Raw genomic sequence first — 13601 nt, forward strand, 5'->3', positions numbered from 1 at the left:
TGACACAGTGGCTGCAACAATGGGCTCAAGCATAACAATGATTGTGAGGATGGCACAGGACTGGGCAGTGTTTCATTGTGTTGTATATAGTGTCGCTATGTGTTGGAACAAACTCAACGGCACCTAACTACAACTAACAACAATGCAATGCAAAGAAGCCCTGGTGGCACAGTGGTTAAAGGGCTCAGCAGCTAACCAAAAGGTCGGTGGTTCAGACCCACCAGCCGCTCCATGGGAGAAAGATGTAGCAGTCTGCTTCCATAAAGATTCCAGACTTGGAAACCCAGTGAGGCAGTGGTACTCCATCCTATCGGGTTACTATGAGTTGGAATCAACTTGTCTGCAGTGGGTTTGGTTTGATTCATGCAATGCAACAGAAAGCAAATAACAGCTCCTATAGCGTATTCTTGACAAAATGTTTATCCTGAATGTAATCATAAAGAAACAATCATAAAAATCCAGAACTTTAATATTGATACAATAATATTAACTAACAGTGCTGACTATCTTAACTATATGAACTATAACGATAATGGAAAAAAACAAACCAGTGGACTCTGTTAAATTAAAAAGGTAAAGAGACATGCCAACCAAATGCAATGCACAAATCTTGACTAGCCAAGTAGAAAGAAATACCTATTTAGAACATTTTTTAGAGAATTGAAGAAGTTTGAATATGGTCTTAATATTAGATAATATTATTGTATTGACGTTAGATATCTTGGGTATAATAATTGTAGTTAGATATCCTGGGTATAATAATGGTATTTAAAGAATTCTTAGGAGAAGTAAGCTAAAGGAGAGAAATTCATGATGCCAACCATTTACTTCCCAATAATTCCACAAAAATACATTATAGAAATAAATATTCACATGTTTGTGTGGTTCAATTTTCTGTAGGATTGAAAAATTTCAAAACAAACTGCTGGAAGAAAAGAAAATAGGTTTGAAAAAGGTCAGCGAAAAATTAGTTATGATTCATTATTCAAAGATTTTTAAAAGGAAAAAGGCTTTTTAAAAGAATCCCAAATTACTCCATTGAAAAGTTACAAACAGACAATACAGAGAAATCTAATTATTTTTCAGAGATCCACACTAGTTAGAAAAAGGGATACAAATCCAGATTAATTATGAACAGTGGCATAAACCTATCCTGAAAGCAATATCAAGAGTGAACAAACCTCAGAATATTAAACATATGACCCAACAATTCATCTCCTAGGAACATACTCAAGAGAAATGAAAACATACATCCATACAAAAACTTGTACACAAATGTTCATAGAAGAACTATGTATAATAGCCAAAAATTATAAACAACCTAAATGTCATCAACCAATTAATAAATAAAATGTGATACAGCCATTCAACAAAATATTATCAGCAATAGAAAGTAACGCTGTACTGATACATGCCACAATATGAACTACTGGATAAGTGAAAGAAGTCAGCAAAAAGTCCACATATTGTATGACTCCATGATATGAAATTTCCACAATAGGCAAATTCATAGACACAGAAAGTAGATTAGTGGTTGCCTAGGGCTAGAGGTTGGGAATGGAGGCAATTTAGGAGGCAATGGAGAGTGACTGCTAATAAGTACAGACAGGGTTTCTTTTGGGGATGAGGGAAATGTTCTAAAATAAGAATGTGGTGATGGTTGCATAATTCTGTGAATATACCAGAAACCATTGAATTGTACACTTTAAATGGATGAATTGTGTGGTATGTGAATTATAGCTCAACAAAGCTGTTAAAAAAATAAAAGAGCGGGAGGGAAAGTTATTATTTAGGAAGCATTGAGTATCTGTTTATGTGATGGCAAATTTGGCAACGGATACTGGTGATGGTTGCACAATGTGATCAATATAATTGTGTCACTTAATTGTACAAGTAAAAAATGTTGAATGTTTGTGTTATATATATTTTTACCACAATAAAACTAAACTTTTTAATAAAAGAGTAAATTGAGGTTTACACTTGTGGGTGTGTGCATGCACACATGCTACCCACAAATTAAGATGGAAAAGGGATCTTAAAGCTATATTTAAACCAAGAAATCGGCAAAAGAACTAATTCTGCACTGAATACGAATTCTCTGTCAGGCCCTGTGATGGATACTTTATCTTACTCAGTCCCTACAATACCATTCTAGGTAGGGAGCATTTATTTCATTTTTGAAATGGAAAAAGCTGAGGGTCAAAGAATTTGCCGAAGGACACACAGTTAATTAGAGAAAATCATTGAGAGCTGAAAAATCCAACTTGGTTCTACTCTAAACTCCACTACCCACCCCCACAAAAAAATCTCATTTCTTGGGTCATATGAGTTTACGCTAACAGAAAACTAAGAAAATTTAAATTAAATTAGTACCTAGTTTGCAATCGAGAATAATAACTTGTATTTTCTGTTATAGAAAGACAAGATTACAAAAACTATGATGGTTTTGTTCTCTGTATGCCTAGCATCTAGCAGAGATCAGTAAATATCTATTCCATTAATAGTGAATATAAAATATAAAACTAGTAAAATATAATTTATATGAGGGGGTCAAGCTCTAAAATGAGCCTCAATATTTTACACTTACAGTTGTCTAGGAAGTATGATTTGTAATTTTTGAGGAATCATGAATATTTAGAGAACTTTTTTTAACATTTAAAGCATGTAAGTGAACTGATTTTCCAAAGGAAGAGAAAATAACTACGAACCAAAAAAATCTGTACGGAATTGCTGAGCAAGTGTGGGCTTCAAAATGCTGTTCATTAGAAAACATTATGATATTCCTAAATCCAGTGCTTGACCAACTGATCTCTTTTGTTGATAAATTACACAAAATCCTCTTCTTAGGTTTCCAAAACAGCTTGTAGTTAAGACTACCATTAGGTGCACTGACTTGAACACACATAAGTGCCGCATGTCCTTTTTTAAGAACTATTTTATTGTTTTCAGTGAAGATTTACACAGCAGTTTGGGTTCCCATTCAACAATTTATACGCAAATTGTTCAGTGACATTGGTTACATTCTTCACAATGCATGAGCATTCTCATTATTGCCGTTCTGGTTGATCTATTTCCATTAATCTAAATCCCTTGCCCCCTTACATTCTCATCTTTGTTTTAAAGTAACTGTTGATCCTTTGGTCTCATTTAGATGATTTTTTAAAGGCACACGGTACTTACAAGTGATGCCTTATGTCCTTTTATTTACCAAGTCACACCATAGAAAGCCCGTTCGTATTTGATAATCGGCAAATAAAAAGCTTCTTTATGTAGAATATGATGGTGCTAACAAAGGAACCCTGGTGTCACAGTGGTTAAGCATTTGGCTGCTAACCAAAAGGTCAGTAGTTTAACCCATCAGCTGCTCTGTGGGAAGGATGTGGCAGTCTGCATCCGTAAAGATTTCAGCCTTGGAAACCCTATGAGGCAGTTCTACTCTGTCCTATGGGGTCTCTATGAGAATCAACTTGACAGCAGTGGGCTTTTTTTTTAACCCACCATCAAAAGGACACATGCCTTTGGGTTTTTTTCTGGAACGGTGAATGACTGGCACTTTGCAATTCTCTCTTGCTCTAATTCTGTCATATACCACACAACTGATAAAGAAGATATCAGGCTGAAGGGTATAGTTATTTTCCCCCTGAATCTTTAATCTCTTGGGAAACAGAGCTAAAAAAAAACCTTTCCCTTTAATCCACCAAACAAATCAATCTGAATAGTCTATCAATTAAACTCAATCTTCTAATTTCCTGCAATCTTATTCCTAATATATAAATGTTCACAATAGACTACAAAGAAATTATTAACCTGTAGCTAGTTAATTTTATCCCACAGTCATATGTAAAAAAATATATAATATTGGTACATTTTTTCAAATGTTCACTCACAAGGTACAGAAATTCATTTTATATTTTTTTATTATATACCTTGAAACCAGGACTACCCATTAATCCATCCTTTCCATGTCTTCCTGGTTCTCCCTGAAAAATAAATAATGTGTTTTAGTATATTTTTTGTACTAATCGTTCTTTTTTTTTTTTTAATAGATTAGCAAAATATTCCAGAACTTTTTTTAGTATCAAACTCACAGCATGTCCAGGAAGGCCAGGAAAACCAGCATTCCCTTTTTCACCTTTTGCACCCTGTATTAAAAATGAATAATAAAACAATCTTTGCAATAATGGTTGAGAGTTCCAAATCAAACTTAAATAAGAAACCTAATAAATTAACCTCATTATGAAGTAACACAATTCATGGAACTATAACTTGTGTTTGCTCTGAAGCTTCTTACAAAGCATTATTTTATTGGGCCCTGCGGACACAATGTTAGACATTTAAAATGTTGACAGGTGCCGAATTATTACAAGCATCTTAACACAGAAACCACATCTGGGCAAAATTAAAAAGCAATGATCATTTTAAATATACAGAAAAAATAATCTTCCTTCAGTGTGAGGAAATAGAAAGATCCATAATATAGATTATCATTTGACACATTTGTAAGCAACTACCAATTTTGAAGGAATCGCTCACTGTAAATATTCTGAAAGTTAGAAATGATCAAAACATGATATATTCTTACAGAATACCATACATAACCTGTCCAACATGGGTGACCATGCTGGTATTTGAAAATAATCAGTGGCATAGCTTCCAGCATCACAGCAACACACAAGCCACCCAATACTACAAACAGATGGACAGAAAGGTGGTGGATCATGCATAACCGTCACCAGGTATTTTTCTCTTTTCTCTTTGTTCTAAATAAACCCCTGAGGAGACTGAACAAACATGATGGCTATAATGTTGGGCTAGCACTAAAATTTAGTTTTATATCTCCATTATATTAAAAGGAAGTTCCAATATGGATCTTTTATTTAATGATCCATACTTCCCTTTTTGCCATAAAATCCAGGTGATCCTTTATCTCCTTTGGGGCCCATTTCACCCTGAAAGACAAAATGTAAGTATTGAATTTCAGAGAAATATGACTAATTGCCTTATAGATTTGAGAAAAAACAATACAGGTTATAAACAACAGAGTTTAATATGGTAAAATAGAAATAAAATAATTAAATGTTGTTCTATTTTCCAGGCTTTATAAAGCAAAATAAGAATAGTTAGAGTTGTAAGAGTGTCCACAATTTTGAGGTTATAGTTGATAAATTGCATGTGTTATAACTTACTCATCAGTTGTTAAATACTGTAAGATTACATACTTATCACTGGAAATGTTAAATTTTTGAAAGTTTGATGTAAACAATGACACTAATCTTAACCCACTTATTTGATTAAATATACTTATCTTTAATGTATATATTAGCATTTATTTATAACATATTTTTAAAATAAAGTAGTTTCGATTGGAAATAAAATATGCTATCGCTGAATTTAAAAGAAACAGATTTCTTCAACCTTCGATCCTGGCACTCCATGAAGTCCAGAAAAACCAGGAAGTCCACGGTCACCCTGCAAAACAAAGCTGAAATTAATTTGAAAAAAAAAATTCAGCATGAACAATATCATCATATATTCTTCAACCTCACCCTTATTGAAATCCATTGGGAAAGGAATCTTCAAACAGTAAGATGCATATATACATTAAAACTCTATCTCTAGGAAAGGTTAATCCCCATTTATCAGGGTTTCATTTGTGATCAATGAAGGGAAGTATTTTGGAGCTAAAGAAATCTTATCAGGAATCCTGACCCCGCCCTTAATGAGCAGCTGCCTATTTTGATAAGAAGTTAGACTTTCATAGAGAGGCCACACGGAAATTAATTGAAACGATTTAACTGACAACACTCTGGAGACAGTCATCCTCTGAGGTCCCATCCAGTACGATAAGGACAGATTTTCTAGTACTGAAAGTCTCAACACACTCTAGGATTCTACAGAATATTTTTTTAATTGCTGATCTTATGCATTGTTCATAGCAGGTATCTGGTCAGACGTGTTTATGGAGATGAAAGGCCCTGAGTTATCTTCAAAAGTGGATAAATAAAAATCATAACAGCTTAACATATAGTGGATACAGGTTTAGTACCTTCTTCATTGGAAAATGTTGAGTGCTGTTGCCGGAGCTTCACAGTCTTAATTGTGAAGACAGTTTAGAGAGAACCAATGATGTCACTGAATGCCAGCATTTGACTGTTTGACTGTGTGGATCATAACAAATTATGGATAACATTACGAAGAATGGGAATTCCAGAACACTTAATTGTGCTCACGAAGAACCTGTACATAGACCAAGAGGCAGTCGTTTGAACAGAAGAAGGGATAATGCATGGTTTAGAATCAGGAAAGGTGTGCGTCAGGGTTGTACCCTTTCACTGTATTTATTCGATCCATATGCTGAGCAAATAATCCGAGAAGCTGGACTATATAAAGAACATGGCATCAGGATTGGATTCATTAACAGATGACACAACCTTGCTTGCTGAAAGTGAAGAGGACTTGAAGCACTTACTGATGAAGATCAAAGACTACAGCCTTCTGTATGGGTTACACCTCAACATTGAAAAAAAAATCCACACAACTAGACCAATAAGCAACATCATGATGAACAGAGAAAATACTGAAGTTGTCAAGGATTTCATTTTACTTGAATCTGCGATCAATGCCCATGGAAGCAGCAGTCAAGAAATCAGACGACGCGCTGCATTGGGCAAATCCACTGCAAAAGACCTCTTTAAAGTGTTAAAAGCAAAGATGTCACTTTAAGTACTAAGGAGGGCCTGATTCAAGTCATGATATTTTCAATCGCCTCCTATGCGTGCGAAAGCATGCAGGAAGACTGAAGAATTGATGCCTTTGAATTATGGTACTGGCAAAGAATATTCAATATACCATGGACTGCCAGAAGAACAAACAAATCTGTCTTGGAAGAAGTATAGCCAGAATGCTCCTAGAAGAGAGGATGACAAGACATTGTCTCATGTACTTTGGACATATTATCAAGAGGGATCAGTCCCTGAAAGAAAGACATCATGCTTGGTAGAGGGTTAGTGAAAGAGAGAAAAACCCCAACGAGATGGACTGACACAGTAGCTGCAACAGTAGGCTCAAGCGTAGCAATGATTGAGGATGGCACAGGACCAGGCAGTGTTTTGTTCTGTTGTACACAGGGTCGCTATGAGTCAGAAATGACTCTACGGCACCTAATAACAACAAATAACGTCATGGCAAGACTCCAGTCAGATTCATTTTATTTAGGCAAATTAAGATACTGCATACAAACAATTAACTGCACCTCAGCATGTATGGTAGGGAGAGAGGAGGATATGACTGGTTATTAATGATTAGTGTAATTTTTTGTAAATCTTAATTTTTGTCAAGTTTATTCATTCACATATTTTAAAGAGTGATATAGCTAAATAAGGCTTATAGAACTCTCCAAAGGCAACTTTTTTCCTCTAAATTTCTGTATCTCTATGAGTTCATATTACAAAATAGCATAGTTACTTTATTCCCACATTTTCCATTTTCAGCATTATCTATTGACTTCCCACTGGTAAAGAAGAGGATTAACCTCTCTCACCACCCAACACTCTCTCCCCAAGTCCACTTCTAACACGTACAAATCTCCTCAACCTTCTATTACAGCTTTGGTTAAATCCAGTCAGTGTTTATGATATTAAGATTCACAGCTGTATCATGAATATACTCAGGATGCTTGTTTTACTGCCCAGAATTTTGTTTTTCCTACAGTTAAAAATTGCTGTTTATTGTTCAACTGCTTAACTTCCTATAAATGTATTGCTATATTCAACTCCAAACTCTCTGATTGTCAAAATTACTTCTCTATACATATATTCAGACACATCAAAAATTTCACATCCTTATATGTGTCATGGATTGAATTATGTCCCCCAAAAAATATGTGTATCAATTTGGCCGGGTCATGAGTCCCAGTATTGTATGATTGTGTGCCATTTTGTAATCTGATGTGATTTCCTTATGTGTTGTAAACTCTATTACTATGATGTAATAAGATGGATTAGCGGCAGTTATACTGATGAGGTCTACAAGATTAGATAATGTCTTAAGCCAATCTCTTTTGAGATATAAAAGAGAGAAGCGAGCAGAAACGCAGACGAACTTCATACCACCAAGAAAGCAGTACCAGGAGCAGAGCACGTCCTTTGGACCTGAGGTTCCTGTGCTGAGATGCTTCCAGACCAAGAGAAGATTGATGACACAGACCTTCCTCCAGAGCCGACAGAGAAAGCCTTCCCCTGGAGCTGACACCCTAAATTTGGACTTGTAACCTACTGGACTGTGAGAGAACAAATTTCTCTTTGTTAAAGCCACCCACTTGTGGTATTTCTGTTATAGCAGCACTAGACAACTAAGACAATATGCTTTAATAAATATTCCCTGGAAACTTCTCATTTGTTTCAGCATGAATTTGTTGTTATCTATGAGTAGTTCATGAAGGATTTTGTTTCTTCTCTTATGTTCCCTCCTCCTTTGTTTATTCCTTCTTTAGGGAACCCTTTGCTCCCAGTCTAGAGATCCTAGTTTTATCTTCTCCAAAGAATAAACTTTCATATTCCTGCCAAGGAAGAAGGAGGTAAACTCTTCTGGCTAAACAGAATTGAGGAAAAGGATAGTGCGATCTAACCATCCGTAAATAGACATTCAACCATGCTTCCATTTTTAGCCCCATCTTCACCTCCACTTTCAGAAATACTTGATATTACCATTCATGAGCCTTTGAGGCATGTTCATGTGTGTGCATGTATGTATGTATGTGCATGTGTATGTATGTGTATGTGTGTGTGTGTGTGTGTGTGTGTGTGTGTGATGTGAGGGGGGGGTTCTTTCATACGAGTCATATCAAAATTTTTGGATTCAGTTTCCTTGGGCCTGCTTTTCAACTTTCAAGAATTTGGAGCTATTATTTCCTCCTTCATTCTCTATATCACAGTAAGTTGTTTTCTATTATTGTTATTCCCTTGACTGTTGCTTTAACAGGGATTCAAAACGAGAAAAAGTAAATATGTGTGTTCAACCCTCCATCATCATTTGGAAGCTGTAGTGACTTAACTGCTGCTTCAGCAGTAATATCCACGGTAAGCTGGCCCATAGGGAGGCGGTATCACAACAGTCCACTGGCAGAAGACAACAGGACAGACACAAGAGAAGGAAGACACAAACTGAGAAATCACATGCGATATGTAATTTCTGTCAGTTGTCTGCATGGATACGTGCCAGTGGGAGGCATTTAAAACCCTTCTGTGTGGGGCCCTAATACTCATAAACTGCTCTGTATTATTCTGGACCAGTTTCATTCCTGATGCACTCTGGCTGACTGCAGAAAAATCTGGAGATGAACTTACATATCTAAACCGGTAAACTATCAGTCTTTTTGTTTAAAGAAGTAGTTTTTAATTTTAACACTGGTCTATTCCACGGATAAGAATATCCTTTTATTTTTTGATTAGCAAGAGAATGACAATCATAAGATCACTTTTCAGAGAAAACCAAGCACAAAAGTCCAGGAATTCCTTGATCTTCTCTCATGACAACTGATGACAAATAAGGAACAAAAATTATATGTTAGATTTATTTGCATTATGTTCCAGGCCCCTAGGTGGCACACATGGTTTGTGCTGACTACTAACCTAAAGGTTGACAGTTCGAACCCAACCAGTGGGGCTGCAGAAGTAAGACCCGGTAATTTGCTTCCATTATAATTATAGACAAGAACCCCATGGAGCAGTTGTACTCTGTAACATATGAGGTAGCTATAAGTTGGAATCGACTTGACAGCAATGGGTTTGGTTTTTTGATTTAGGTATTATGTTTGGTTCTTTTAATTTCTCTATAAGGCTATCTGGTATAAAGAGTATGCTAGACTGATAGTTATGCCTGAGAAATCTATTCATCTTTTAGCATAGAAAGAGTTTTCGCTGGGCACATAACTGCCCAATTAGTCTATACTCTCCAGTTTCCTTTGCAGTTAGGCATGGGCATGTGACTAAGTTCTTTCTAACAAAACTTGTTTAGAACTAATGTGTGCAATTTCCACATCATTTAAAAGGAAATTTATTGTTGTGCTTCTCATTCCTCCTTTCCATCAGACTAGGATGCAGGTAAGATAGCGATGTAGTCTTGACTATGCAGAAGAGAACAACACTCTAAGAGAGACTAGAGCAACAAGACAGAAAACCATGAATCTCTGACCAAGTTCGTGAACAACCTATCACATGATAGAAAAATAAACTTCTTTCCCATTTAAGCCACTGTATTTTGGGGTTGCTATGTTACAGGCTTTGCCATCAACCTAACTAACCAAAGAATAACCATGTTTCAGGTCTAAACAGAAAGAGTATTTTTATATCTTGTCCTTCTCAAGAGTAACAGCTCCTACTTGACTACCTTCATTTCCCACCAAAGATTAAAAACAATCTGTCACCTGTGTGTGTGTGAGAGAGAGAGACAGAGATATACAGACAGACAGACAGACAATGAATCTCTGCTTGGAAGAAAATTAATAAGAGAAATCAGTGAGCTGGTGCTTTAAAAAATTAATATTCAAAATAGATAGCTTTTGTATACAAATAACTAATATAAAAATATATTTAAGAATAAGTTCCTTTTACAATAGAACAAAAGAAATAAAAATGCCTGTGCATAAACTTAGATAATGTTCAGGACCAATGTGAAGAAAAACTTTAATATTATTCCATCAGGTTTTCAAGATTGAAATAAATAGAAAGATAAACACTGGATCTTAAATAGGAAGACTCAGTGCCTGAAAGATGTCAATGCTTTCAAAATTAGCCCATAAATTCAAATAATCTTAATCAAAATATAAATAGGAATTTCTAAGAAATTGAAGAAAAGTTACTGAGCTTTATCTGGAAAAATAAACATGCAAGAATATCCAGGAAAATTCTGATTACAAAGAACAATGAGGGAGGATAGCCAGTCTTGCCAATATTAAATCATATTATTAAGTTACAATAATTAAAATAATTTGGCAGTGTAGACAATATAGATAGTTCAATGGAACAGAATGCAAAGTGAAAGACACCAGAACAAAATAAAAATGGAAATTTAATTATAAAGGTAGTTGTTCAGATAAATAGAGAAAAAAAGTGATATTCCATAATAACTTTGGCAACTGGCTATCAATTTAGAAAAAACGGGAAAAAGGTTGGAGATTCATCTAACGTTAACCCAAAGATCTAAATTTTAAAGTTTAAAAATAAAGTAATAAAATTATAAAAATAAAATCATAAGTAATTATACTTAAAATCTTAGAACATGAAATTTTTCAATGTAGGACACAAACACTAAAGAAAAAATGAAAAACATGAAATTTGCTACAAAATAATATAACTCTTCTATATCACTAAAATTCAAATTCAAAACAACAAGTAAAAAAATACAAATCAGGAAAAATATTTTTACAATTATGAACAATTTATGAAATGTGTATAAAGATCAATAAAAAAAATAAATACCTCAGTAGAAAAAAAATGGTATGAACAAAAGCAGATTACAGGGAAGTAATAAAATGTCCCAAATCACTCACTAAGAAAGAAATGCAAATAAAACCAACAACATTTTTAACTTATACTATTGAAAATCAGAAAGTTTAATAAAAACTAGTGCTAAAGAGTGTGAGGAAAGATATTTTCAAATTTTGTTAGGTGAGTATAAACTTTCTGCAAGGTAAATAGGCAATTTCCATGTAAGATTTAGTATGAATTTAACACTTAGATACAAGAATCAGTTCCACTACTGGGAATTTTCCTTATGGATAGACTCAGAAAATTTTATTGAAAAATATATTAAAAAATGTTCATTACAGCCTTTTTGTTAATACCAAAAAAAGAAAGAAGAAGAAAAGAAGAACCAAGGCATCTCTGAGTTAGATATTTCTTAACTGGATAAGACCAACCCCTTCTGTTTACAGTTTACATCTATATTCGAAGTTTTTGCTGCTCAAGTCTTCTTTCATGAAAAAACAGTTGCCATCAATTCTAACTCATGAAGACCTCATGTATGTCAGAGTAGAACTGTGCTCCACAGGGTTTTCAATGGCTAACATAACCAAGCTGTGTTAACTGTGTGCACCACTCAGGGACACCTCTTTTATGAAGCCTTCTCCAATTTTCAAGCTTCCTCTAAATTCCTAGAGAATGTTCTTTCACTTTCTTCTTTGACATTTAACACTGACTATCTTGAAATACAGTTATTTTGTACATGTTGTATTCTTTGTTAGACGCCAACCTCTTTGAGGTCAGAATCCATTCTTGGTTCATTCTTGGCAGATATGACCACTATTTATCAATATCCAGGTTCTCACTACTTCCAGGCATACGGGAGAACCACACTTTCCTAACCTCTTGAAGTTGATGTTGCCTATATAATTTGTGCTGGCTAATTAAAGATGAGTGGAAATGGTTTAAGGGCCAGTGCTTGATTCTCCATGCACCTGCTACCATAATTGGTTACAATCTAGATAGTGAAACTTCTGTTAGCCTGGTCTCCACATAAGGACAATGGAGAACTCCTGACTGCTGCTGATAAATGTCTAGTTTTATGATCAATGAACCTATATTGTTTTAATCCATGGGGATTTAGAGTTTATTTGCTATTGTAGCCCAACCTAGTCTATCCTGGTTGATATCTTCCTTGTGATTGATGACTTACTGAATATATATTATTATTTTCTAAAACATGGCAAACTCTCTCAAGTCCTCAGAGAAAATTCCAAAAAACAATTATTTTGGGAGTCACACTCTTGGCCCCATCCAAGCTTACAACAGATCAAAGAAGCCAAAGAGATCCCAAGTTGGTAAATTGGTTCCATTTTCCACAGGGTGTCTCCAAATCTTTCACAGTTGATGAATATACCATTGTTGAGCCTGTCCATCTCATAAGTTGATCTAGAGTCATAGTCTCCAAGTTCAGGTCAAGATTATTTACTGGGGTTAGAAGAGAATATTAGATCTACTGTTTTTTAAATCTCATTTTTTAAACTCCCTGTGTGTGTGTTTTAAATGTACATAATGCTCTGTTTAGCAGTATAGGTACGTAATTCATACATATATACGGGAGTACATGCCCACAAAAGTCTCTTGAAATTTAGGTTTTGTAATTTAAGAAGTTTTATGACCAATGATCTAGGGTGAACTGCCCCTCTTCCCTCAAGAGAGATGTAGACCAGGAATGCTCTCTCACAAGGCTGCACAACCTTGAGCATTCATCCAGCCAGCTCCCTGCCCCACCTATCTACCTGGCTACTGATGGGTATAAAAGGATTCTTCTCATAGTGCAGATAATAGAGTGAAAGAAGCACAAACCACACTGTTAAAAACTATCCTGGTCAAAGCAGAAAAATGTAGGGAAAAGAAAGCCAGATTTGGATATAACATTTTATTATAATTTCCTGATCCATGACTAACTTCAGACAAATGACTTAAGTTCTTCCTTTCTTAGTTTCCAAAACTGTAAAATAAGCAAAATTTACTTCACATTTAAGGTAAAATATGCATAAAATGGTTCATTAACTTGCCTTATAGGACTGTTCATGAGGATTAAATGTGATAAGGAATGCATATGGATAATATAGATGTAAA

At 34.9% G+C, this 13601-nt stretch overlaps 1 protein-coding gene across 1 annotated transcript in view; it reads right to left on the reverse strand.

The window, feature by feature from the left end:
* COL21A1 (collagen type XXI alpha 1 chain) overlaps positions 1-13601 on the reverse strand; it is a 230741-nt gene that overhangs the window by 59973 nt on the left and 157167 nt on the right. Inside the window, exons 13-16 of the mRNA XM_004386825.2 lie at positions 5416-5469; positions 4898-4949; positions 4089-4144; positions 3927-3980 (exon numbers count right to left, since the gene is read on the reverse strand). Of these exons, the coding sequence (XP_004386882.2) occupies positions 3927-3980; positions 4089-4144; positions 4898-4949; positions 5416-5469 (216 nt within the window). The remainder of the gene's footprint in view (positions 1-3926; positions 3981-4088; positions 4145-4897; positions 4950-5415; positions 5470-13601) is intronic.

Source organism: Trichechus manatus, unplaced genomic scaffold, assembly GCF_000243295.1.
Source record: "Trichechus manatus latirostris isolate Lorelei unplaced genomic scaffold, TriManLat1.0 scaffold00172, whole genome shotgun sequence".
NCBI lineage: Eukaryota > Metazoa > Chordata > Mammalia > Sirenia > Trichechidae > Trichechus > Trichechus manatus.